General features: G+C 38.0%; 1 protein-coding gene across 1 annotated transcript in view; it reads left to right on the forward strand.

The window, feature by feature from the left end:
- The window catches only part of VIPR2 (vasoactive intestinal peptide receptor 2), a 48,429-nt gene extending 32,247 nt beyond the window's left edge, over positions 1 to 16,182 (forward strand). Inside the window, exons 6-13 of the mRNA XM_027648525.1 lie at positions 508 to 649; positions 2,637 to 2,787; positions 3,681 to 3,741; positions 5,962 to 6,031; positions 10,055 to 10,146; positions 12,963 to 13,092; positions 13,179 to 13,220; positions 14,838 to 16,182. Of these exons, the coding sequence (XP_027504326.1) occupies positions 508 to 649; positions 2,637 to 2,787; positions 3,681 to 3,741; positions 5,962 to 6,031; positions 10,055 to 10,146; positions 12,963 to 13,092; positions 13,179 to 13,220; positions 14,838 to 15,011 (862 nt within the window). The 3' untranslated portion in view covers positions 15,012 to 16,182. The remainder of the gene's footprint in view (positions 1 to 507; positions 650 to 2,636; positions 2,788 to 3,680; positions 3,742 to 5,961; positions 6,032 to 10,054; positions 10,147 to 12,962; positions 13,093 to 13,178; positions 13,221 to 14,837) is intronic.
- Positions 16,183 to 27,465: the final 11,283 nt, after the last annotated feature.

Genomic DNA, 27,465 nt, shown 5'->3' on the forward strand with positions numbered 1-27,465 from the left:
GGACTAAAGAAGAGAAGCTTTAAATCTCATTGGATAGAAAGGATAGGAGATCAAATGTTTTGAATACGTTTTTAATTGCTGCTGCATACACTCCCATCCTAGGATGAAAAACCATTACATAGCAAAATGCAGGAGTTAAATAAAAGAACAAAACAAGAAAATAACATGTGAGAGCATGTATGAAATATATCCAAGATAATAAAACTTTTATTTTCAAGAAAAATGTTGGAATGAGTGCACACACAGAAGGGTATAATAATCTATGTTTATTGCCAGCTTATGTTAAAACGTGGGAGAAATACCACTGGATCTTGTAGTCTGTGATACTACAGAGAGGAGTAAGAGATGAAAAAACCAGCAAGGCAGCACTGGTAACATGACAGAGAAGAAAAGGGTAGGCTCTTACTCAGGGTTCATAGTACTAAGAAATATTTTCAGAGTAATAGAAGTCTGTTCAACAGTTTCTGCATCATAATCTAAAACGCCTGTTTTTAAATCTCTTCTTAGAAAACTTCATTGTACTCGGAACTACATCCATCTGAACCTGTTCCTCTCTTTCATTCTAAGAGCAATCTCTGTTTTAGTCAAGGATGATATTCTCTATTCCAGCTCCAACACAGCTCACTGTCCAGAGGATCAAACCTCATGGGTAAGAAACCTCATTTGCTACCTGGTGTAATATTGGATTGTCACTAAATTTTCCTCCCTGATCCTTTTGAATATTTAGGAATACCAAGGTGTCAGCATAGACAATTCTGTTAGAAGCAGACAGAGAAAGAAGGTTGCAGCACAAGTAGGAGACGTTAATGTTTGCATATCCATGTCATCTGCCAAGACAAATCATAACCATCTACAGTGCAGAATAAATATGGTCACTGCATTAATCAGCTGGGAAAGTTGAAGACAAACAGGAGTGCCATCAGCTGGGAGTGATTAAAGGCAGCTGGTCTGGAAGTGTTCTAGCAGCTTTATCAAGGGTGCAGGAATTGGACAGGTGTCAATGGAGGGAGAGAAATAACTCAGGAAATTAAATATTTGCAGGAGGTGTCTTCATTAACTTCTGTGTACTTTCAGGCTGTGACAGAAGTGTTGTCATCTGCATTCTTAGCAAGCTGATATGTGTACTGCATTTTCATGCACTGGGATTAAAAAAATCTCAAGTCTTGCTGTTAAAAAACTGACCACTATATGATATTCTCAGTTCTCTGTCCCTGTTGTTTCGGTCAAGAATACTTTCTGATTTTAATATATTATAATTTAAGCTTGTGAGAAAAATATGTAAGAAGTTATTTTTGTCTTGATGAAGCCATTGTGTCCCAAAATGTGAAGTGCTTAACAAGGCATACATACAGCATATCGAGCTGTATGTAGAAATTCATAATCTGGGATATTTCTAATGGAGAAAAATAGAAACTGAGTTAGCAGACCCCAAGTAGGCAAAGTTGCTCTTAGACAGACTGCCAGGGGTAATCAGAAGTTCTTAGGTCCTTGAAAGATTATAAGTGAGATGAATTCAAGCCTTTGGGCTGCTACTTAGTTGTTTTTATAGGCATGTTCACAGGCATAAATATAGGCATGTATGCTACTTGGGATGCACTGAGATATCTGAGACACCACAGGGGGGCTGCTGGATATGAAGAAGTATCTCTAATGAGGTCTATGCCCTTCTGACTTAGCAGCTGGGGACTGCATCTCATGTCTTAATAGATATCAATATTAAGAGAGGAATCAGTCACTGAATGAGTAAGTTTATCTGCTTAGGTATCAGGTGTACTTGGAATTTTAATAGAAAAAGTGGAGGTGTGTAGGGTATTTAAAAGGGAGGAGTGAGAAAAGCCCGGAGAAGCGAGAGATTTTATTTGGTCCGGTTTGTTTAGTCTGCTACTTTTACCATATCATCACATTTCTCAGCACATTCTCAGCAGAAATATTTTCATATTCAATTCTCACATCCCAGATTCCTGCTGGGAAGTGCCAAAGTAGCAGCAGCCAGCACCGGGGAACATCAGCAGCACAGACATCTGAAAATTAATTCTGAAAAGCAACACACAGATTATAAGTATCATTTTATGATACAAGCCTACATGTTTTGTTAATTAAGAAATACTAAAGCATTTTCTAAAGAGAAAACATAATTTTTAAAAGTCCAGTCAACTTTTTCTTCTCAGTCTATTTAAAGTATTTTTCACTCAATTTCCCATTTAGCCTTGAAAAATTCATAAAGCAGTTTCTTTGTTAATTTTTACTGTGTTGAGAAGCCAGCTGGGATTAGAATATATTTATTAGCCTCCAAATAGATGATCATTTAAACTAATAGCCATTCATTTACAAACTATTGCAAATATATGCATTTATTTATAACCAACATATTTTTCAATATTTATTCTATGAAGTTTTCAACATTTCTGAGCAAATTTGCAATGAGAGTCTTCTAAATATTTATTTAATAATTAATTTTCTTTCTATATATATAGTAACATTTACTATGTCCCAGTTTGAGTAACTGAAGAAAAAAATTTCTACTGGAACTGGGTTACTAATATTACACAAAGAGCAAAGATCTATAGGCTATATTAATAACAGAATAATACAGTATCTTTTCTGCAACAAATTTGATCCCTATTCTCATATTTCAGGTGGGCTGCAAGGCAATTTTGGTATTTTTTCAGTATGGTGTTATGGCAAACTTTTACTGGCTCTTAGTTGAAGGACTTTACCTCCACATCCTCCTTGTGCTAATATTCTCCCCCAACAGACACTTCACAATCTACCTGCTGATAGGATGGGGTAAGAATTTAAATATCACCCAATAGTGGGGGTTTTTTCTGTATGTATGTATTAGTCAGGGTCTATATTTCATACCAAGGTAGTCCTGGGTGACTCCTCAGACTCCCAAGTTCCTCAGTTCAACTCCAGCACCGGTTACAGCCGCTGTACCATGGGAGAGAGCAGGCACAGAACTGCTGGAGCATAACTGCTGGCTTTCTCCCTGGCACAGCTCTGACCTGTGCCAATCTGCACCATGCCCAGGGGTTGTTCAGGATACAGGATGGTGCAAGGACTGCCCTCAGAAAACACATGGTTCAACTGTCCTCATTTAGGAGGAAAAATAAAATTTAGCTGCAAAGCTGTGAGCTATATTATACTATTTGCCTTTTTGGAAAGCTCAAAGATATTGTTCATCTGGTTTTAAATACTTTCCCTAAATGAAAGTGCAATGATATTTATATTGAGCACTTTAAAGCTTCCAGTAATAGGTGGTCATAAAACATTTAGGTGTTGCTGGGAAATGGGAATAAACCAGTGTGTGGACAAGATTCCTTCTGAAATGATTTATACTTCGATTTTATATTGCAGTCCTTGGAAGTGCATTGGTAATGCATAACTTGTATCTATCACCCTGTAAGTGACTCTGAAAGATTGCAAGAAACTTAAGAAAAGCATGGTTTTTGTGTATTAGTCATTATGGCTGCATTTTTGTAATAAATAAATCCACTTCCCTGCAGCCTTTGTTTGTAATATGTTACTGACATCATGTAGCTTGTCAGATGTGCCTCTCCCTCCATTCAATGAACTGTTTATATATGCTGTGTGTCTGGGGAATAATTGATTACTAACAGGTTGAACTTTTTTTTTTGTGAACTTATATTTTTGTGATCATACTCTTTGGCATTTTTCAGGAATTCCTACCATATTCATTATTACGTGGACAGTGACACGGATCATTTTAGAGGACACTGGGTAAGTGTGTGTGGGAGAAAAAGCTTAAAGCCTCCATCTGTGCCAGTACAATCCTTGCCTTGGATACAGTGGTGTTCACACAAAGGTGGTTTTCTGTTCTGAAGGGGACGAGCACAGAACCGATATTTCAGATGGCAATAAAGGGACAGGTGTTTGGAGCTCTTCAGCGTGGGTTTATGTTTGCTGTTTATTTGAAAAACTCAAAGGGCAGAGAGGGCAGAGATAGGTTATGACTAATGTTACCCCTTGACACCCACATTTAAAGCTATATGCTTAGGAAATCAAAACAACAATATTTAAAATGGCAGTGGGGACGTAGAAAGTTTAGTGCCATGATGTAAACTTAGGTAAGATGCACACAGTCAGGTAAAACTATAGCTGACCAGAGCTAGGCCTGGCTCCTGGCACGGAAAGGGGAACTGAGATAAGAATTTTGTAGGAAGATCAGACTGGATGCTCGGGCTGGCTCCAGGGAATTGGAGAGCAATCCTAGCTGATGAGACAAACAGTTTTCACAGTCATGTTTTGTTAGACTAACCAATATTTTGCAACTGATTCTGTAATTAAACTGAAAAATCATGTCCTACGTAATTTTAAGCCTCTCTTTGCAAGACCTCTAACATGTAAACCAAAGGCAAACTTCTTTTTCCTTTGTCATTGTGATTACAGAGGAACTCTGAAAGGTAATAAATCTTTAATATGACTAACCTTTCAGAGCACTGTGAGCATTTGGATCAAAAGTGCTGAGCCCACAGTGAAAATTAAATATACAGTTTTTCAGATGAAGCTTCGGGTTCAGTTTCACATTTTCCTAAAGCAGTTCTAGCTGTCTGTAACCTAAATATCCCTTCCTGCTACCCAGAAGGCAGTGTTAAGTGCATATTGGGAAAGTGTCCTTACACAAAGTGCAACTGAGCTTGGTGTCCTCAAAGGCCAGTGTTCCCCACAATGTCTAATGGTACAGCTTAGAGTGCCTGATGTTTTAACTGATTTCATAGAACCATAGAATGGTTTGGGTTGGAAGGGACCTTCAACATCCTCTAGTTTCAACTCCCCCTGCCATGGGCCCACTAGACCAGGTTACATCCAGTCTGGCCTTAACACTTCCAGGGATGGGGCATCCACAATTTCTCTGAGCAACCTGTTCCAGTGCCTTGATACCCTTAGAGTAATGCACCCTGAGTATTGTGTCCAGTTCTGGGCCCATCACTTCAAGAAAGACATTGAGGTGACAGAGTGGGTCCAGAGCAGGGTAATGAAGCTGGTGAAGGTTCTAAAGAATAAGTCCTATGAGGAGTGTTTGAGGGAGCTAGGGGTGTTTAGTCTGGAGGAAAGGAGGCTCAGGAGAGACCTTATCACTCTCTACAACTCTCTGGAAGGAGTTTGTAGCCAGGTAGGGGTCAGTCCCTCCTCCCAGGTAACAAGCAACAGGAAAGAGAACATAGTCTGAAGTCTCAACCTCAGAGGAGGTTCGGATTAGACATGAGGAAGAATTTCGTCATGGAAAGGGTTGTCAAGCATTGGAATGAACTGCCCAGGGAGGTGGTAGAGTTACCATCCCTGGAGGTGTTCAAGAAATGACTGGATGTTACACTTAATGCCATGGTCTAGTTGACAATGTGATGATCCGTCAAAGGTTGGATTTGATGATCTTGGAGGTCTTTTCCAACCTAAACAACTCTGCGATTCTGTGAGTAAAGGATTTCTTCCTAACATCTAAATCTCTCCTCTTTTAGTTTAAAACCATTCCCCCTTATCCTATCACTACATCTCTGGTCAAAAGTTGCTCTCCCTGGTCCCTCTCCCTGTCTTTTACAAGCCCCCTTTAAGTTCTGAAAACTCACAATGAGGTCTCTCTGGAGCCTTTTCTTCTCCAGGCTGAACAGTCCCCAGCTGTCTCAGCCTGTCTTTGTAGGAGAGGTACTTCAGCCCTCTGAACATCTTCATGGCCTCCTGTGGACCACTTCTAACAGGTCCATATCTTTCTTAGGCTGAGGACTCCACATCTGGTTGCAGTGTTTCAAGCGGAGGAATGGAGTATTCATAATAAAACAAGAAAAAAACTCAAAAGCAGGAAGTTACTGAATGCCACATTCTAGGCTAGAACAGGCATTATTTTAGTGTGCTTTGACTCGCATATAAAAAATAATTTTCCTCATAGGTCTTGCTTGCCAGATGATATTAATGTCAACATCTTTTTCACTCTTTTTTTCTTTGTAGTTGCTGGGATACAAATGAGCATGGTGGTCCCTGGTGGGTTATACGAATACCAATTTTAATTTCTATTATAGTAAGTAAACTTTGAAGCATGAATTATAGATCTGTTCAGCATTCTGCAGTGCATATAGCCATTATTCTTTACTGCTAGTTACAGATAGGCAAGAATTCTGTTTTAATGAAAAGAAATTGTGCTGTAGGAGAAATGTTAAACAGATGCCAAGGCCATTAAAATTTGTTGCCTTTAAAATTTATCTGCCTTCTATTAAATGAGCAGTTGCTTTTATTTGTATGTTGTTCTTTCTTTAACATTTCTCCTGTTTATGAGCCTGGAGGAAGAAAAAATCTAATTATACTTTTCAATGAATTGCAGATTTGATTTTGTGCGTAAATAGATAGACCTGCAATTGAGAATCTGATATTATTGCAGTCATAAAAAACTATGGCTGTGTATATCTTTCTTTAATTGGTAGCCTACTGGTATATATATATTGAACATGAAGTATTTGCAAAATAATACCATTTGAGAATATTTCACAGGACTTTTCCTGTGTGGAGCTCATTAGAATTACTGGGGTAGTATAATAATATTCCTATTCAGTTTAATAATTGTGTAATTAACTTTGGGCATAATATACTATGAATACACGTCCATTTCTGAAAAGTCAGAATGCAAATTGATATATTTTTAGGTATGCTTGCCTCATTTTTAACATTGCAGGCAGTAAAACTGGGCCTTTATTAGATTACACAGGATTTTGAAAGTTCACATTACTCTTGGGCTTGTCTTTCAACCTGTGCCTGCTAAAAATCCTTTTGAGAGAACTTCCTATCATCTTCATCAGAGTGCATTCTGCAGTTTAAAGAGAAAGCACAGTAGGCATATGTGTGAAATAACATAAGGTAAGGATTCACAGAAGAGGTATTTTATGTTATGAAGAAATGGGTGTTCTACAGCATGAAGAGAATACCTGTACCACAAAGGAGCTGGAGGATGGGGAATGATCCAGAGTGAAGAAAATATACTGAAAGATAAAAACAAGACAAACCACCTGGTGTTTATAGAAAGATGAAAATCTGTTCTCTGGATGCTCATTTTAAAGAGCTATCTTGTAAAGAGCTGAGACTTCGTGTGCCAGAAAGCAGTGTTTTCCAAAGGAATCCTAGACCTGGAAACGGAAGTTACAGTGGAGCACGTTGGCAGGCCTGAATTGAAGATGGAATTAGCAAAGATTGGGGAATGAGTTGGGAATTAAGAGAATGGAGTGCTAGTCAGTCAGATAAAGTCTGATCTATCCAACAGTATTGTGAGAGCAAGTTCTGGTACCATTTTGCAAAGTGGCAATGACTCCAGTTAATTCAGTGTATCAGAAACCTTCCCGACATCTCCTCATGACAATTTGCGTTTCAGAATGGTTTGGTAGACTTTCATACTTCATGTTGTACCCACTTCAGAGTTATTAGCTGGGGGTGACTATTCCAAATTATTGTGCTCTTACCCATATTCTCCATTCAGTAAATGCTGCCACAGCTTCCTTCTCCATAGTTCTATTTCCATAAACTGCTCTCATTTGGGAAGGAGTGATGTTCATGTGCAAACAGTACTTCTGTCCCATCAGAGTAGCTAAGAAATGTTTTTCTTATTATCTCACATTGCAGGTAATGTAAGGGATTAAATATAAAGAAAGAAGCAAGAAGAAGCCAGTTTAAATGATACATGCTCAAACAATTTGTTTAGACTCAAAAACTTATTGTCAGAAGTAGAACAGAGAATGAGTAGCATCTTGCTTTTACTCCACTAAAGAGACATCATTTGTCTGTGTTGGAGTTTTTCTACATTCACATTATTTTCTCATGTTCCTGTTTTTAGATCTTCACTGAACAGTATTCATATTCTATGTTATTTAAAGGCATTATGCTCAGATGATTTTATGGGACTAGAAAGTTACAACACTAAAAGTAAAATTCCTGGGCATTACTTGCTTCATATTTTGTTGAAAAATACTACTCTAAATCATATACATGCTTCAAAGGATTTTAAAAAATAATGAATTCAATGAAATCCTAGAGAAATTAATTTGGTCCGCTGGACTAAGGCAGTGGAAGTTGCCCCCTTTAGATCTTGATATCCAGTTTCAGTTAGCTGGATTTGCAAGCTCGGTAGTGCCAAGGACTGTACAGTCTCCAAACAAGAATGTAAGTTTTTCATTAATACAAAATAGTGCTTACAGATAGCAAAGTATGTGCTTGAAAAAAGACTTGAACCCAATACATAAATGTCAGTCAAGAATGTGAGTCACCTGAGTGTAGTTCTGCAGCTGATGTGATGCCTCAGAAACCAAGGGGATGACAGTTTATTCTGTTACACTAGAAACTAGGGATGCTTGTGAAGCACAAGAAATTATTCTGTCATTCCCTCTGTAAATACAGAATAAAGATTTTTTTTTTCTTCTCTTATTTTGTGGCTAACAAATATATAATAAAATGAAAGCTCTCTCCTTGTCCACTTCTATTGGCTCCTGTGCATATGACAAAGTATATATACCTTGGTGTGTACACTGATGCATTAAGTTTGCAGATACAATCTGCAATAACAGGTTTCTGCCTGTTACCTTTATGGGAGTCTTGCATCAAAGAAACCTTCTAAGTAATCACGTGTCTGAAAAACATGTTAAGTTCAGCAAAAGCCTGTATTTTCTAATATTTCTTTCTTATTCTTCTTAAAAAAACCCCCTAGTTATAATTTTCCTAAGTTTTTATTTCATCCCTGTCAGTTCCTGCCACTTCCCTTCACCTGTCATTTCAAACAAAATGGTAAGTACAGAGGGACATATATTGCTTTGATTATGGTTTATTTATTAACATCCTAAATTGTACGGGTTGTGCCAGAGAAGACACAGAAACTCATTGAACTTGAAAAGCTTACAGCCAAATTGTTAGGACTGGAAAAAGAAGAGTTTCACTGATACATCGAGATGGAGATTTATAACAGTGGGACAGGCAGTGTCTGTTTGCATATCCTATCTCTAGGTTTTGGGCTTTGGGATGGATTTAGTTTAAAATAATAAAATTTTCATTTTCACAGTGATAGAAATATTTCTCTAGATTAATTCATTCCAAGATGTGTGCATTTGATGCAGCTGTTTACACAGCTGTACCTGTAGTTTTCAGTGCACTTTGTTGCTGTGAAGGTGTCAATCCAAGTGTCCCCTTACTGTAGTACGGATATGCTATATTAGAGTGAGGTTTTCTTGACTGCACCAAACAACTCAGCACCAGAAGGGCTGGTGATCACAAAATACCAAAAGCCCAGGCTGAAGAAATACTGGCAATGACACTTAGGATCTACTAAGTCTTATACTTCAATTTTCTAGACTGATCATTATCTGATCATAATTTTTTTTTAAATAAAATATTCAATAAAATATGAAATAAAATAATTTTACTGTTTTGCCTTAGAAGGCTATCATGAGAATTGGTCTGCAGGGATTCAGTTGAGGGTTGGACTACATGATCTCCAGAGATCCCTTCCAACCCTGACTATTCTGTCATTCCTTCAGTCATAATATCTGCATCAATATCTAAGACAAATAGATACTTGTGAGAGGCCCTTTTTGTGCTTGATTAGAGTAGATAGATCAGCTGTGTAACAATCTTCTCCTAGTTCAGACAGAAAATACTGAAAATCAAGGTAAGGAGCAAGAGAGGTTCCAAACTCTCTCTGGGGTCCCGGTTGTGAATTCACGTGACAATTTAGGACAGTGCTTGACTGCATCAAATCACATTCAGTGTCCCATCCTGCTAAGAAACTTGTCTTCATCTACACTTTTGAAAGGAGGGTATTTCTGACAACTGGGGCTTTCAGAGACTTTTGGCAGCCAGACCAGAACTGGTGGGCATGCAGATGTGCTCTGACATGACAAACCTAGTGCAGCCCAAAACAGACAACGGGTTTGACAATGCAGAGCTTGATGTGTTCTGGTGGGAGTTCCACAACTTACTGCTGTGCTGACTTGTCTGACTTGATAAACATTTTTTTGTGCTGCATATTGAGTGGAAAAGTCAGAAATAGCCATTATATTTGTTTTCTTTGCAGGTGAATTTTATACTTTTCATTAGTATTATAAGAATCTTACTGCAGAAGTTAAGATCTCCAGATGTTGGAGGAAATGACCAATCACAGTACAAGTGAGTCATATTTTTAGATATTATAAACAGAACCCAAATGATCTCTATAAGGTTTCATCTGCTGAAATATTCTAACAATTGCTGTGATACTGTAATTGCATTTAATTCAGAACTACTTTTAGATACGGTTTAAGAAAGGATATCACTGTGTTGAAATATAGACTATTTGTCAAACAATAAATTGAATAAAAAATATTCACTTTCATAAAGACCAACAAGCTTGATTTTGAGTTTAATCCATGAATGAATAGGTTGATAAAATATATGGACTGTATGATCTTTCTTTTGATGTATAAATATTTCATTTTGAAATAATGAGTTTCAAGTTTGAAATATTTTCCTTCAACCTCCTTAATTTTTTTTTTAATTTTTCATTTCTAAAATACTTTTTTGTAATATTTGCATATATTTTAAAAGCTGAAAAGAAGTTACATTGTTCCCAGAAAGTTAGAAGTTAAGTATAAGGTTTGATTTAAAATACGAGCTTTATTTTCTATAGGAAAACAGTTGTGTCTGATTTAGATCAACTTCCTTTGTGTTTAGACTTTCTTCTTTTGTGTTTTGTTTTGAACATCAAATGCTAATGTTTCTTCTTTCCACAGCTTTAAAATCAGGGAATGTTGGCAGCAGTTAAAATACATTGCTAAAACTGACTTTGGATTTTATTATATTGCTGTATCAGTTATTGTTGTTTATTATAATATCTGTTGGATACCGTAATCCACAATCAAGGGTCTGTGGTATTAGGTCTTATTTTAAAGCCCAGATGTAGACATTGAGTTTGAGACTTCAGGGTGTCAATATGATACTTCAGTGACAAAACCTAACATGAACGCTGAAAATTCAAAACTGTGAAAGTGGCCTTTAAAAATGTGTTCCTGGATAACACCTTTTCTTTATTTAAAAAATACAGAATTCCTGTCCTAAAAGCTGATGAAACATAATGTGCTGAAGTAAAGAATAATTTTAAAGCCAAGAGAAGTAGAACCTTATGTCTTTTGTAAAGAATGTGGCACATTTTATGCAAAAAATGAATATCTGATGGGCCACAGAAAAATCAACATAACTAGACTGACTTTCAGTTCCATAACTTTCCACAGTTTTCTATAGCATTTTATGATATGGAATGTTCTCACTAATAACAACCTTGTCCTTCATTATTCAGTCCTGTGAATTTTTTGCTGTTAGCATTTGATTGCCTTTTTCTAAAATGTGGAGGAGAATAAGGCTATTTTTTCTGTCCCTTTCCTTCACTAAAATGTAAGTGCAGTATAGAGAAAGAAACACCAGTTAGACAAAAATCATTACAACAACAATGGAGTGAAATATGAATCTAAAATGTATACCACTCATTCAAGTCACCATTTTTCTTCCTTTCTTCTGAACCTACTTGTACATAGTCCATCCTTTTTGTTGCTCACTTTACTTTTGCAGTGGATAAGGTTAAGTTCAAACAAAATCGGTTTTCCATTTGACTTGGGAAACCAGAAAATTTGCTGCCAGTGTCATTTCCTCCAGCTGTAAATTAATTTTTTCTGCTGAGGAAATCCTATTTGTCCCACTTACTGGTAGCATCTTTAGATGTGAGGGTTTTACTATTCTTGAGAAACTTTGCTGTCAGAACTGATTATTTACACATAAACAGATGCAGCCTCTGGGACATTATGAACAAAGGAAGGCTATGAAGACTGACACAGAAAAAATAAAACTGCTTGAAATACCTTGAATTTTCTGTTAAAATACGTGAATTCACAACAGCAGCATTTCAACGTTAAATCAAGTTATATTAATCAAGACAGTGATGAATTATAGAACTCAACATCACAACTTCTTGAATTTTATCTGATACCAGACATCCTTAATTGTGCATGACTGGCCCTGTATAATATATAAAACTGACGTTATTAGAGTGAAGTAAGTGACAGACAAGATATAATTAGCAATTCATCATTTCAGTAGTTTCACAGGCAGTTTGTCAGAGCTACTCCACTTAGTAATTTAAAGTTCTCCTTCCTTAACTTCCATAGTGTCTTCTGCTAAAATGTGTTATGTAATTGACAACATTGAAAATTAGTTAATGGTGTATGCTGAAAACCATCAGTAAATCTATGAAATTTTAGTACTTGGGGATAAATCTGAAGTTGCTCGTGAAAATCTCACAGCTGAGATTATTCTGGATTACATCTCCTAGGTATTATTTACATGCTGTGTATGTGCAATGTACAAACTTACCATGAAGCTGCACGTTTAAAAAAAAATTAACAGCAACTAACTTCAAAAGAGAGATATCACCTTCCACACATGAGGATCTGTCAGTATGACTTTGCAGGAAGGCATCATTCCTTTCAGCTCTGAACTTTTCACGCCAAGTAAAAAATATCTCGAGGTTTGATATCAGCTCGTAACACTTTGTTGAACGTGGTCCTGTGGAATAATGCAGTAAATCCCACACCCAAAACCCGTGCCATGGAACCAGGCTGGGAGGTGGCTGTTAGTCAAACAACCACAGCAGAGGAGGGGTCTGGAAAAGGGACTTATGGTTTAGAGAGGCCCTGCAACCTTTCAGCAGCTTTTGGAAGAGTGCAAGGTCAGCAAGATCAAGTATATTATGGAATTTGGCATGTCAGTTTGGGAGGTGACTATGGGACTAATCTCATAGCATGCCTGAAAGGAAAACAATTTGTAATAAATTACTCTTACTGTTTATAAATCTGAAGTCTTACGAGATGTATGTAAACTGCATTGCATCATATTCTTATCCCAGTAAAACAAGAGCTTACCATTAAATTTCAGTTTTTTCTCTTTTATTTGCCCAGGAGACTTGCAAAATCCACATTGTTGCTTATTCCATTATTTGGAGTTCACTACACAGTGTTTGCTCTATTTCCTGACCGCAGTTCCAATAATTATAAAATAATCTTTGAGTTGTGTTTGGGATCTTTTCAGGTAAATTTTACAGTTTTTATTCAAAAGAAGTTTTATCGCCCTAGGTTTGTGCTACCTACTAACTAAGAAATATTGTCTCTTTCCAGGGGTTGATTGTTGCAGTCCTGTATTGTTTTTTGAACAGTGAAGTAAGTCTCACCTTTCCTACTGAGAATGTTAAATAGTGTTTTCAGCAAATGTATAAGTGTCCCTATAATTCCACTCTGATACATAGAGCTGTTTTAGATGTTTGCATTCCTATTTATGGAATCTATATGTGACAGTTTCTGTGTAACAGGGGAAATCAGTGTAGTTGGGTGAAGAGTTTTAAGAGCTATTTAAAATCTAAATCCTTGCAAACTGGGGTCTTCGTGTTGTCTGTTATTTAACATGATCTAATCTAGCTCTGTTAGGAGCAATGTGGACTGTGCAAGTGAGGTCCAACAAGTGTAGAAATTTATCCAAGACTTGAAACACCATTTAGTAAGTATTAGGGGTAATCTCCTGACAACATGTAACCCTCAAAACAGCAGCAGATTTTTCAGAAGTGCTAAACATGTGGCATCTTTCCTAATCTCAACTGAGAAAGATGAAAGGATTTCCTTTTGATGTCAGCCACCATGCAGTACCTGACAGGAGGAATCTGTCTGAAGAAGACACCTGCCTGCACAGGGAATTGTCATTCAGCTCTCCTGAGTGCTATTCTAATCTTTCATATTCATGAGATGCCTGATTTTTGAGCTAATCATTTGATTCTATGCTTTAAGTACATGTGATTAATAGCTAGATACCAAAAGCTAATGTTGCAGCACAAGTGATACAAAACTGATTTTGAAAGTGGCCTTGGGGCATCTGCTCACAGTGTAGACCCAGTCTTTGCTTCAGTACTGTAGTCTTTGTAAAAAGTGATTTTATACTCTAGAGGGAAGGGATGCCATCCAGAGGGACCACAACAGGTATGTGGAATGGGCCCATGGGAACCTCCTGAAGTTCTCATCTTATCCATGACAGGGATAAGTGCAAGGCCCTGCACCTGGGTCAGTGCAGTGCTGACTGGTGGATGAAGGGATTGAGAGCAGTCTGGACTTGGGGATATTTGGGGGTGAAAACTGGGACATGAGCTGGCAATGTGCACTTGCAGCCCAGAAACCCAATTATATTCTGCATCAAAAGAGGCATGGCCAGCTGGTTGGGAGAGGCGATTTACAAAGAAGACATGGACCTGCTGGAGTGAGTCCAGAGGAGGGCCACAAAAATCTTCAGTAGGGTGGAATACCTCTCCTATGAAGGCAGGCTGAGGGAGCTGGGATTGTTCAGCCTGGAGAAGAGAAGACTCTGGGGAGACTTTATAGGAGCCTTCCAGCCTTATAATAACCTACAGGGGTTATTATAAGGAAGAGGGTGAAAGACTTTTTAGCAAGGCCTGTAGTGACAGGACAAGGGGTAACAATTTTAAACTGAAATGTAGTGGATTTAGATTGCGTGTAAGGAAGAAATCTTTTTCCCTGAGGGTGATGGAGACACTGGACCAGGGATGCCCCATCACTGGAAGTGTTCAAGGTCAGTTTGGATGGGACTTGAAGCAATCTGGTCTAGTGAAAGGTTCCCCTGCCCATGGCAGGGGTTTGGAACGAGATGAACTTTAAGGTCCCTTCCAACCCAAACCATTCAATGATTCTACTCCCAGAGGTCCCTATTTGACTGCCAGTACATCGGTTCCTCACATGAAGAACATTTTCAGCTCACATTGTGCATTTTCTTTTTAGGTGCAGGGGGAGCTGAAAAGAAAATGGCGCAGTTTGTGTTGGAAGCAGACAGCAGGAAGGGATTACAGACTCCACAGCTCTTCGATTTCTCGAAATGGATCAGAAAGTGTTTCTCAGCTCCACCGGAATTCAAGGGCTCACTCGTTTATGCAGACAGAGACCACCATGATATAAATGAGCTAGGTCCCTCAAAACATGAAAAACTGTGGAATATATCATTCATTATGCAGCTTGATGTGATATTTTATAAAATGTACAGTTTAGTGCTTTGCTTTTCTACATGTTGGTATTTGGGAAATTGGTTTGTGCTGCTGACCTGTTAATAACAGAGAAACCTGCCCCATGGATGCTTTCTGTTTTGTTTAAGTGGTGTTCATATTAATTCTGGTGTTCTCTTGCAGTTTACTAGCCATAAGAATTCAGCAACTCATTTTCCATAATGATCCCTCTACCCTCCAGTGTGGCTCCAAGATTGATGCATGGTATCCTGCTCAATGCAGACTGCTTTGCCACATGTTGTAAGGGTTAAGATGGGAAGCAAGAAAATTTCTTACACTTTGTTTATACTTAAGGAAACATTTCTTTCCTTAAGGATAAGGAAATTCTTTTCTGAGTATGGAAAATACAATAAAAATAAAGAAATCTAAGACTATAATTAACCACAGTGGGAGTTCAGAGTGCTAATCCAGGAAATCATGAACATTACTTATACAGAGAGTAAAAGGTAGTGCTTCTTGGCTAATTGTATAAATTTCAAAGATTACTTTATACAGAATTTGATTCTAATCCTGTTGTTACTTTCAAAAGTGCCTAGTTTTAAGTTTAGGTGCAGAAAGTACGGCTACATTTACAGTCCAGCAGAAAAGACTACTATAAAAGTTTTGATTAAAACTTCAGCATTTTCCAATAGTGATGTTCTAATCACCAGTTCTCTTCTGCTTAAAGTGAGAGGTTTTTGTCAATCTTTCATTAAGCAATTTTCTAAAGAGGTGTTTTATTGCTCGAGCAACCTCACTTAGGAATAACAGCCTTGGATTAATTAACCATTTCAATTAACTATTAAAAGTACCATTTTTATGTAGTATTTTCCTTAAAATATGTCTCTAGAACTACATACTTGGCAGCTAAAACAAGGAATATTGCAATGAAGTTACAACTCCCATTTAAGGAATAAAGTAAATTCTTTTAGTTTTATTTAATTCTGTATCTATCTGAGATGATTTAAAATTTAGTCCTGACAGTGATTCTAGAAAAAAAAAATTGAGCAGAATCCCTAAAAATTACCGTAAAAGGCATAAAGAAAGAATTCTTAACAGTGCCAAGCCTCGCAGGCAACCACATTTTTCAAAAAAGAGATAGAACTCACAGAGTCTTACAAAAATACACAGAACATCTGCACTCTTTAAAAGAAATAATCCAAATGATGTTTACTTCCCATGTTACTTTTAACCATGTCCACTATTCATAATGTGTGGGAATAACAAATATTGGCATGAGTACCTCCATAAAGGCAATTGCCCTTTTATTTCAGGCAACAGATTGTATGAAGCTTGCAGAATTTAAGGTCTTGTCAGATAAAGGCAAGAACAGGATCAAGGGCATGTCTTGGCAGGCATACATGTACATTTTTGAAAATATTACCAATATTGGGAATATTGTCAGCAGCTGTCAAAGTGTCTTTACAAATCTGATTTAATCTAGCTATTTATCAGTCAAACACAATTTGTTTTCACGGGATTACCCCAGAGAGATACAAAGTTTTGTCAGACCAAAGATAGAAAAGGCCTCATGGTTCTCACGGGTTCTGAAGAACAGGTAATGTGGTAAATGTTACAGGACACCATCCTTTACCCAGTAGGTATCATTTCAGTTAAACAATAACCACTTTGCCAAACTTGACTTTAAGGAAGCTACTGATCACCTCCAGTCATTCAGGGTGTTTTCTGCTGTCAACTGGTGAAGTAGCTATGAGATTCTAGATGGAAGTGGGCTGCACAAAGGCAGCCCCATGGGGGTCTAAAGATACACCCCTACGTATATATTTAAACTAAATATATTCCCAAAGGCTTTAGATTCAGAAATCATTGCTAAACTTTAGTAATTTTCCTGGATCTCTGAACAACCTTCTCACAAACTCTTTATTGCAAATATATTAAGAGCCACTGGAGCTTTAGGGGTTGCTTCCATACCTAAATTAAACACATCTGTGCACTTTAGGCTTCTTTGAAGTGGCACCTGCTCAGCTCCCTGAGGTGTGATGTGCAGGATGTTCTCTTTTCCCCAGGTTTCAAGGGTAGAAAGGCACATGTGACAAGCATTAAAACATGCTCACCTTTTTGCTCAAATGAGATTATATGAGTGAGTTGACACACAGACAGAATGATGGTGCAGAAACAGGGGTTTCAAGCAATCATTTCCATCAGTCTGTTCTGCATGATGCATCACCAGTTATACATGTTTATAATACATTGTATCCTAGAGCAACCCATCTTTGTTCTAATTAGATGAGCATGAAGAAAACCTGCATTTTAATTATTTCTGGATTATAACACAGAAGAGCCTTAATAAGAAAACACATTTTAAGTTGCAACAAAACAGCACTGTGTCCTTTAACAGGTTGCAGATGCATTTGGACTTGATTCCACTTTTCATGTAGGATGTAATGCCATATGAGACAAACTGCACCAGTGGGAGAACAGAGATGGTATCACTAAGTTTGTAAAGGACTATGTGGATGTGCAAAGAATGTCACACAGGGGAGAGAGGTGCTGCACACATTTTTCTTTCACACAGGGGAAAAGTACAGAACTTGGTAAAGGCTCATCCCTCTATTGATAATCTCAATACAGAAAAGGTACTTTCTGAGGCTTTGTGGAAGCATTATCATAGCAGTAAAGGTCCAGAGGGCACTATGCTGGCTTGCTTTTACTCCCCAAAAATTTCTGATTTCCAAACAATTTTATGCAAAGTTACAGCATCAACCCTCTCATCACCTGTTTGACTTCCAGTTGCCTTTTCATGTACAGATACACATCATATTGAAATGTATGTAAAAGGTGCAGAACAGTTTGAGAAATCTGGAACTTGATTTTACTTGTATTTTACATCTTTACAACGCCCAGAACAAGGTAGCTTCTCACGGCTTTGTCTTTCACTGCATTTTGCTCAGGAGTATGGAATTAAACATTTTTGCTCTGTGCTATGGCGACTCTTAAGAGTCAAAAGAACAATGCAAGGAAACATCATTTGGCCTTCTGTCATCCCCAAATCTAGATCTTGCTCATTCCCAGCAGCATGAGGGGAGGAAGTAGAGGCTGCAAACAAGTATAACCTTTCTCTACACACCCTTGTCATGTAGTTTTCCTTTCTTTCTTTATTCCTTTACTGCCTTTCTCCTTTTGGTCGCATCAGGGTCCAAGCTGAGTTGTAAAGTCTTCAGAGCAGCGACCCTGCTTTTTTTTGTCCCCTTTGAAAAGCCAGTAGCACACCTTGTAGTTACTGAACAAGAATGATAATACAGTTCACTCTCTGGTACTGTGGTTAATTGTACTTTATCTTCCTTGGAGGCACCACTCATTATGTGTGATTTCTGTCAGCATTAACTGCTGCTGGTGCCTGAGGAGCACAGTAACAGTTTGCTGTCTAGTTACTAACCATTATTAAAATCTAAATATATAGCACACATTGAGGTAAATTTTCGTCTGCTGAGTCTATTTCAGTCAGGTGCTCCATAAATGTGGGGGAAATTCATGGTTTTGGTGTCTAAAAGCTGGATATCTGTCTCTGAGTTAAAGATTCCTTTTAAGTGCCTTCCATAGTCATCTTAGGGAAATAGGCACTAATTAAAGATTATTCATTCCCTGTTCAGCTGGGCATCTAAGGTGGGTAAACTGGATGACCTTTTTTTCTCTATTCACTATAAAAGGAGCCCAGGACATCTGGCTAGTACTTAAATTAATCATTCTACATCTAAAATGAGGCAAGATGAATCTCTCCAGAAGAGATCATTCAGTCATCTGGGTAATAGTGCCCAGATACTCCTTTTTAAGCCATTGACTTCCGTTGGCCAAAGTTATCCTCTGAGAAATGTGCAGTTTAATTCAAAATTTCAGGGAATGGAAGATCCCACCAGCAGTGCTGATTTTCATGAAATTTGAAGAATTTGACATGTATTTAAGGAAGTGCTCTGTGCTGGAGTGCATGAGAGCCCAACAGACTGCCCCTGAAGGGCATGGTGATGGGTGCTGGGGGCAGCCAGCTGAAGAACTACCCAGTTTAAGCATACATTGGGACTGTACTGTAGCAGCAATAGCTAAATGGTGGCAAATACCATTACAAAAAGCTTTCTATGGAGGCAGGCTACCCCATTCAGAAGCACCTGCTTCATGTCTTGATTCAGCCCAGACAGCTTTCCTTTGTCTTTAACCTGATGAAAGGGAAAACAGATGCAGACCCTCAGCAAACCAGAGACTGTCTGGGACAGATTTGTGAAATAAGGCATTGGCAGGTGCACGTGTCACACACTCTGTGGGTAATGAATGAGATGAATCATCTGCATCATTTGCCTCCTATTTTTGTATGTTCTAAAAAACATCTTCTGTTGACTGTGAATTTACCCAGTTCAGCAAAGCAATCAGGGTAAAGTCCAAATTCACTATACACAGATTTTTTTCAGACATCCCTAATGAAAAAGCAAGGACTAAATATGTCTGACAAAAAGGAAGAACCAGCAAGTAAGCCACAAAGAAATCTGCTATGCGTAAAAGGGTTATTGTCCAAGAAGTTACTGTCCATGCATGGTCATACAGGAAATACTTTTACTAACAAAAGTACCTTCACGTTGCCATGAGTGCCTATATAAGCCATGGACTGTCAGTGCCACCCTGACATGACCAAATAGCAGAAGTCAGTATGCAGTGCTATTCTACTGATGAAAAAAAAAAAAAGGTGTTCTAACATGTATGTTATAAGAGTACATCAGGATAACATTTAAAAGGAGCATTCTGTAGTATGGTTTAAGCACTCTGTGTTGAGTCTGGTTCTGCCCAGTGATAACATTATGTAGTTAAATCTAAGTCAGTAACATTTCCATTGTCAGCTCGAACAGTGACTGAAATGTCTCAACCCCCTCTGTTTCCCAAAGCGCTGTAATAAGTTTATGATAACCTACAGCTTTTTTTTACATGGTACATTATATGAGTATTACTTTGGAATTCTCTTTTGTCATCTTTGTTGATACCTTTTTATCTGTCAAGTATGGTAAAGATTATGTAAATGAATGTGATTATTTTTTACAAAATGTACAGACTATGATGTTGTATAGATTAATGTGTGTAAATAGATTTCATACTGTAATTCACTTTTCTTCTGGTTTTACTTTTTTTTTCTTTTCTGGTTTCGGTTTTTAATGTCACATACCTAACAGCCTTCTCTGAAATGTTATATATAAAGCTGTGAACAAATAAGTGTTTACATCTTTATGCTATTAGAGATAATAGTAGTTAATAACACCATAATGGACTGAAGAGGAATCAGAGAATAAAAATTTTAAAAGTTTTGCACAAAAATTCTGTTATTTATGTTTAAAAAATATTCTGTACAAAGATGCAGTTTTCTTATTGATTCAGTGGGTCAGGGCCATACTGAAGTATGTGAGTAAGTTAATATTTCACTTTTTAATTCAGCAGCTCTAAGACAAAGAAAGGGACTGTTAAAGAAAAACAGTCCCTCCAAGAGATACTCTACGTATCTTCCAGCAGCCTATATGTGCTTACAGGGGCATGAGAATGGCACACACACAGAGCAGACCCAGGTGTTGTGTATGTCAACAGCTCTGTGCTCAGCAGCTATTTTTTTCTTGCTATGGCTGGCTTGAAACTCGATTGCTCAGTCACCTCTCAGATGTGCAGGTATCTATCCAAAGCACAGTATAATGGAGCTAGAACAAAGGAAACCTATGAAATGTCTCCTGTAGAGGCAACACCATATATCACATTTTTCTCTCCTAAAAGTAATGGGAATGGGCACAGGGAAGATATTGGCAGTGATGCATTGTTGGTGGGGTCAGTACTTGTGGAGGAGGAGGTGGCATCTCATGAGGCAGTGCCCATCCTGGCAGCAACATCGAGGAGGGACAAAGGATGTTTTGCCATTTCATGTGGACCAGAGAGTCTGTCCCTTTCTGTGTGTATCTGTGTATCACAGAAGCTACACCACACAGAGGGCTCTTCTGACCCTTTTGGACCAGAGCTCTCATCCCCTCCCACCTTATGTGTGCACTTGTATGATCTGCATCAGTGTGGACCCTTCTGCAATCTAGAGCAGCATGTCTGCAAAGCACTTCAGTGTCCTCACCCACATGCATGTCCTCTGTTCCTCATTGCTAAAGGGGCAGCCCCAGGTCACCTTGATGTCTGCAGGTGAGCTGCTCTACAGCTAATGAGTCTAACTGTGCAGGAGAGGTACAGTGCAGATGAGCAGAGGCATTGACAGTGGGACTGGCACTCATCAGTTCTGGCAACAACACCTGCAGATTTCCATGGCTACTCCGAGTCCTGTCAAAAGCAGAAAATTGGTCCCTTACAGAAGTTCTGGATAATAGCTAGAGAAAGGGTTATCCCCAGAATAAAAACAAAAGTTGGTGTGTTGTGGAGGGGGAGGGTAAGGGAGCCTGCACTCCAGAAGCAAACACTTCTATGACAACTTTTGCATGGTCACACTTGGCAGTACTGACTGCAGGAGCCTCTTAGCTCTGTACTCATAAACACTGGCCCACAGGAGGTGTGAATATAGCACAAAGCTCTGTTCCCTCTGACTACATCAAGGAGCTTCTAACTGGGACACTTGAAAAAGTAAAGGAGATTGGTGGCTAGGATGGTGCAAAAAATCAGAAAGGCTGTCTTGCCTTTATCTCTGTAATGGAGCTGAACCAAAGAACTACAGCAGACAGCAAGAGAAAAGCTATTGCAAACTCTGTGTGTTTGCACGTGTATGCCTGTGTAAGTTTGGGTGTGGATTGTAGAATGAGATTGCTTTTACAGGATATCTTGTTTTCTCTTGGCAGTGTGTAAGCCAAATCCCCATCCATCTCCCAATTCCAGCAGTGTTTACAGTGCTGTTCCTAGTTCTGCTTGTACCCAGGCAGAGGCTGGCATTTGGGTGACAGACGGACAGTCTAAAAGGGGATTTACACAGAGAACAAGGAGGAACAGAGCACTCAATGAGAGGCCTGAGAGCCAGTGCTCAGGAACAGCAGCCATCTACCCCACAATCATAGTGTCCTGTATAAAGGTAGAGTTTTACTGAGGTGACTCTGACAAGATAAAGGTCATTCCAGTGTGCAAAGGAAGTTCCTTGGGCTGCACAATGCTATTGAGTTAATACAAAGTCCTAAATAATCAGACCCTATGTATCCAACTGATTAAAATGAAATGCTATTTGTTAATTTAGTTTATTTATAATTGATTGAATTTTAATATCCTTAGCGTAGACTGGGATATATTTTGAGCTAGGTGACAGGCAATTTAGGTTAACTATTGTATCAAATCATTTAATAAGTAAATATATGTTGCATCAAACCATTAAATAAGTATGTGTTGTATCAAACTAGTTATAGATTTTTCACACAGGACAAATAAATATCTTTCTAGTAACATCCTACTGAATATAGTCAGTGCCCCAGGATATTCCATTAAATATGAATATTGGATTTGGAAGACAACAGAAATTTAAAGAAAGACCTGTGCTTTATGTTGAAGCTCTTCTCTATTTCTGAGCTGGTGCCTTTGTGACTGAGACTGCTTCTCAACACAATCCTGTTAAGCTGTGAAATTTTCTGTTAAGAAAGGCTTTATTTAGCAATAGCCTTTGGCCACTGCTTATCCCTGGTTTCCTGCTTACATTCTTTACCTGCTCCTAATTAATGCCTTGGGCTTTGCCTGTTCGTCTCTGTAGGATATGAAAAAAACCCCTGCAAATAATGAGGGAATCAGTAACCAAGTTTATAACTGTGTAATTAATAATGGATCCTGACTACTGGGGGACATTTTGTTATACAGAACTGCATTCACGAGAAGCAATTTGAAAATTAAAATATAATCTGAGTAATACTCAAAATTGTGTTGTAGAGGATGATTGTGCCGTAGCCAGGTGACGAATTGGACAATTTAATCATTCCTGTAGATTATAGCTTCTGTTATTCAAATAAAAACCAAAATCATATGTCCTGTTTTAAAAAATGCTTAAATTGACCTTATTACTCAACAATAAAAACATGAAGAAAAACACTATTTCCCTCAAATAGGCAACATCTTTAAAAAATCATTTTCATTTTGCCTATAAAGACCATAACATCCTGTTTCTTGGATAATTTATCAATTTAGACACTTGAAAGTACCATTTTATCTGGAAACATATGGAGTTAATATTGTTAATAAGCTTTTTTTAAAATCCTTTCCTTTCAAAGCCCAGTATACCTTGTTCAGGGTATACCTCTGGTTACCTGTCCTGATGCACCAAACGGTGAGTGTGGCTTGGAAAACAGGAGCAATATTGGGGTTTTTTATCATTTAGGTCTAATTAATTTCTATCTAACTTTAACCATCTCAATTAAGTGTTCTATTTGTAATTTGCCTTTTTGACTGAATGCAAAGCCAAAAACCCAGCCCAAGTACTGATCCTGCCCCAGTGGAGGCTTTACCTTGTCCCCATAGAGGGTTCACCAATTCCTGGCAGTGCTGCTGCTCCTCATGCACAATTTCCCTCTCACTGGCAGTCTGACAGGGCTGTGCTATAGACATGTTGAGCTTTTCCCACTCTTTCATCTGCTTACAAAATCTAAATCTTAATTTAAACAGGGTGATCCCTGCTTTTATTGTCCCACTCCCACAATATTCAGTAGGAATACAATTATTTTACAGCCCTTTCTGAAGTTCACTACAGTGAAATATAGAATTTATAGCAATGCTTTGAAACATCTTAATGAGGAGGGAGAGAGTTTAGTTTGAAAGGATTAAAGTTGAGTAACAATTGTTCTTGGATGTGCAAAAATCAGCAGGAGGAGATTTCTATGGTTCTGCTACCTATGCGAATTTACACAAGAATAAGTCAAATATTGACTGGCATCACATAAACTGAAGCCGGAAGTTAGAAAGTTGTTTGCAGTCATGGGGGGAGTGAAGTTTTGAAAAAGATTCATGGCATGCAAGGAAAATTCCACTTTTAGATTCCTGTTTATATGGCTTAAGGGGAGTAATGTGGTATGAGTCTAAACCAGTAGGGGATTAGACCTCACGGCCCATGCACTCATACTTCATAGACTTACATCAGACTATGGGATCTTAACTGCATTAATATGTCCAAAGTTTTGGAAAGAAATAGGAAAAGTTAGAAAAAAAAGTTACAAACTGTTACAAACTATTTCCAATCTGAGAGTTTATACAGAAGAATTAGTCACAAAAATCATTAGATTTTGATCTGTTGTCAATGCTATCATAAAACTCTCTATTAATGCTATTTCAGTCACTTGTTTCAGCTGTAGATTCAGTCTGATGTGGCTCCATTGTGCCTGGATGAATGGAAACTGCTGTGACGTAGATGCTTTGAAAGAAATGTGAGCACTATAAAGGGAATTTTAGTCTCAGTTCATCTTCTCCCTCTATTGTGCTCTCTATTCATCCCAAGAGTAGAAAAGTTCTTCCAATTACCTATTCATATACTGATCCATGAATAGTACAACTGTACTTCTATATATGTTCTCCAAATGTCTGGGCTGAATAGTTTATTTCCTCTGATTTGTAATTATTCATCTCAGCATTTGGCAATGTTTTCAAATGGTTTTAACTTTCCTGATTCAATGTGTCATCAGGTTTAAAAAAATAGATGTTTCTTTGGACAATCTGGATACTGAAATATTTGGTTGGCTCATCGGGTGGAAAATGGCTTCTGACCTTCACAACTGACTTGTAGTCAACTACTTTAGAATATTTAAACAATTCAGATTAATGTAAAGTGATAAAATAGAAGAAAAACATAAAAAGAAAGCATGTGAAGCTGGGGAATAAATTGGGGTCAAATCTAGGATCTTTGAGGAAATACAGTTGTACTCTAGAAGGATGGAAGTGGGAAGGGAAGGTTGGTTTGGGGAGGCCACATATAGGATGAAGTGGGTGGAAAAAGGGTTGTAATAGGAAGCCAAGAGCTCTGCTGAAGATCCCATTTGAGTCAATCACTACCTGAGGACGGTTTTCATGAGGAATTGGGAATTATCTTCCAAAATATTTTTCCATTGTGTACATGTGAAGCTAAACTAGAACCTAAATTTTCAGAAACATGCATTGCATATAAAAGCTGAGCAGTTTTGTTCCAGTTTTTGGATCTAAGATATACGGTCTGAAGAAAAACAGGTGTTCGGGTACAATTCACCTGTCACTGATGGTCTACATTTCTCTGCTCCTACCCAGAAATTTTGCACATTTTTGATGACATGAAGGACATTTTTTGCTTTCTGTGTATGACAAAGTGAAAACTTTTCTGAGTAAATAATAGAATTGGGAAGCACTGATTGAACATCTAAGATAGAAAATACAGAAGGCTTTCACACCATCAGACTAAGAAAGCATTTTCACACCAATAAGCCAATAAGGGAATACATTTGGGAGGTTTTAAATATAGATCATGGTCTCATTACCAAACTTAAACACTGTGGCATTAGCTGTGTCTGCTGATGGATTATATTAGCTGTGATTCACAAAGCCAAAATCAGTAATGGAAAAATAACATTCTCTATACTTTCATATGGCTTGAAGTATTTCCCCTGTATCAGAGATTTATTTTTATTTAGACCCAGCATAACTTTATTCTATGATTCTTCCAAACCAAAACACAATAATTTTGGCTTTCATTCCTTCACAGCTGTCCATGTTGTACCTCTTTAATTGCAAACGATTCACTAACAGTACAATCCCAGTAGCCAGCAGTCTGCTAACCATCAAAGTACAGTTCAAAACCAGCTAAGTAGAAGGCCAGTTTTTCAGGATGACTCATTAATTTGCCTTTCAGTTTTCTATTTGAACATAGTTAACATTTTGTTTCTCTATTAATACAGCTTAAAGTTTGCCATCTGCCTTTGTGAAGTCATAAATTTCAGACATGCTGAGTCAAATTTCTGCAAGGTAACCTATGACCTATCCCAACCTCAACTATGTCCCTGTTATTCCTGACAGCTTCATTCAATCTGTACTCCATGTCCCTCAGCAACAGACACTAAACAATCTTAACAGGGCAAACAGTTTTAACAGGGTAGAAGTCCTGTCAGGGCAGATGTTTGTCACAAGCTGTGGATGGTGAAAGATGGATGCTTTGTGTATAATTCTTCCTCAAGTGGGATTCACACATGCCATGGTATCATAGTAGTTCTTTTTATGAAAATAGTTGCTGCTTTAAAATAAGTCTTCTGCAATATGTTTTAGTTCTTCTTCTGCAATGAACAAAACCCAAAGGCATCTGGAAATCTCTTTACCATAAATTTATACTGCTTTAAATACTCAAATTCTTCTGTGTTATTGTATCTGCTGGGGGTGTACAAGTTTCAGTTTGGTACCATCTAGAAATATGTGCCACCATCTCCTACAAAGGAAACATATTCTCTCAGGCCCATTCAGGTATCTCATTGAGCACATTTCAAGCTTTAAACCTATATATAAATCCTAAAACATCAGCAGAACTCAAGATGCTGTTTTTGCTGATCACAAACATATTTTAGAGCATCAGTGCTTGTTCTTCCCCGCTTATACTTCATGATTTCCATTGTGTAAATTATATACAATCTTGAGAACTCCTTACTAATACTTACCCATCTTATAGCATGTTTGTAACTCATCTTTTGCATTTCCTCAAGACGTAGTTTCTTCTTTTGTAACACTGTGAATATTTTATGATGTTGTAAATATTTCCCTGTAATTTATGTGGACATATTTGCTGACATTGGTCTGCACCTTATTATGGTGTCTTGATACATTTTCAGAATTGTTATGGCAGGAGGAAAACAAGATCTGAGCTACAGCTGAGACAAGGCAGTCATGATACCCCTCAGGGAAGAAAACAGACTGGAACACTAAGCTAAGAGGGCAAGTACCAAGGCAGGGAGCTGGAAGACGAAAACATGTCAATATGCAGCAGAAATTAGCCTTCAGCACCCATACTGCCATGGGCAGAGCCAAGAAGATTCCACCAGAACCTCCCACAGAAGGGTCTGAAACCCTTTCCTAGTGATCTTGGTATTGGCATAAATTGACACCCCACTAGAAGAGCATAAGGGGAGGGCTTGGATCAGCTACACCAGTGCTAAGGTAGCTCTTTTGAAGGCTTTAGTTGACTTATTTCACTGGATAATTAAAACCACAGCAACCTCATCTGGGGCCATTGGACAGCAGTGCAGACAGCTCCAGACTTGCAATATGACCTTCCAGTTGTGAGTTCCAGCAGGATCTCTGGCTCATACATCAGAAAGTCTCGCTATCATTGCTCAAGTTTTCTGTTTATTCTTTCACATATCTCCTTGAAAATGTTTGTTTTACATCCTGTTATGGTGTTTCAAGTACTGATCTGATACATGGCTTGAGAATATCAT

The sequence above is a fragment of the Corapipo altera genome, unplaced genomic scaffold, assembly GCF_003945725.1.
Source record: "Corapipo altera isolate COAL_440 unplaced genomic scaffold, ASM394572v1 47, whole genome shotgun sequence".
NCBI classification, from domain to species: domain Eukaryota; kingdom Metazoa; phylum Chordata; class Aves; order Passeriformes; family Pipridae; genus Corapipo; species Corapipo altera.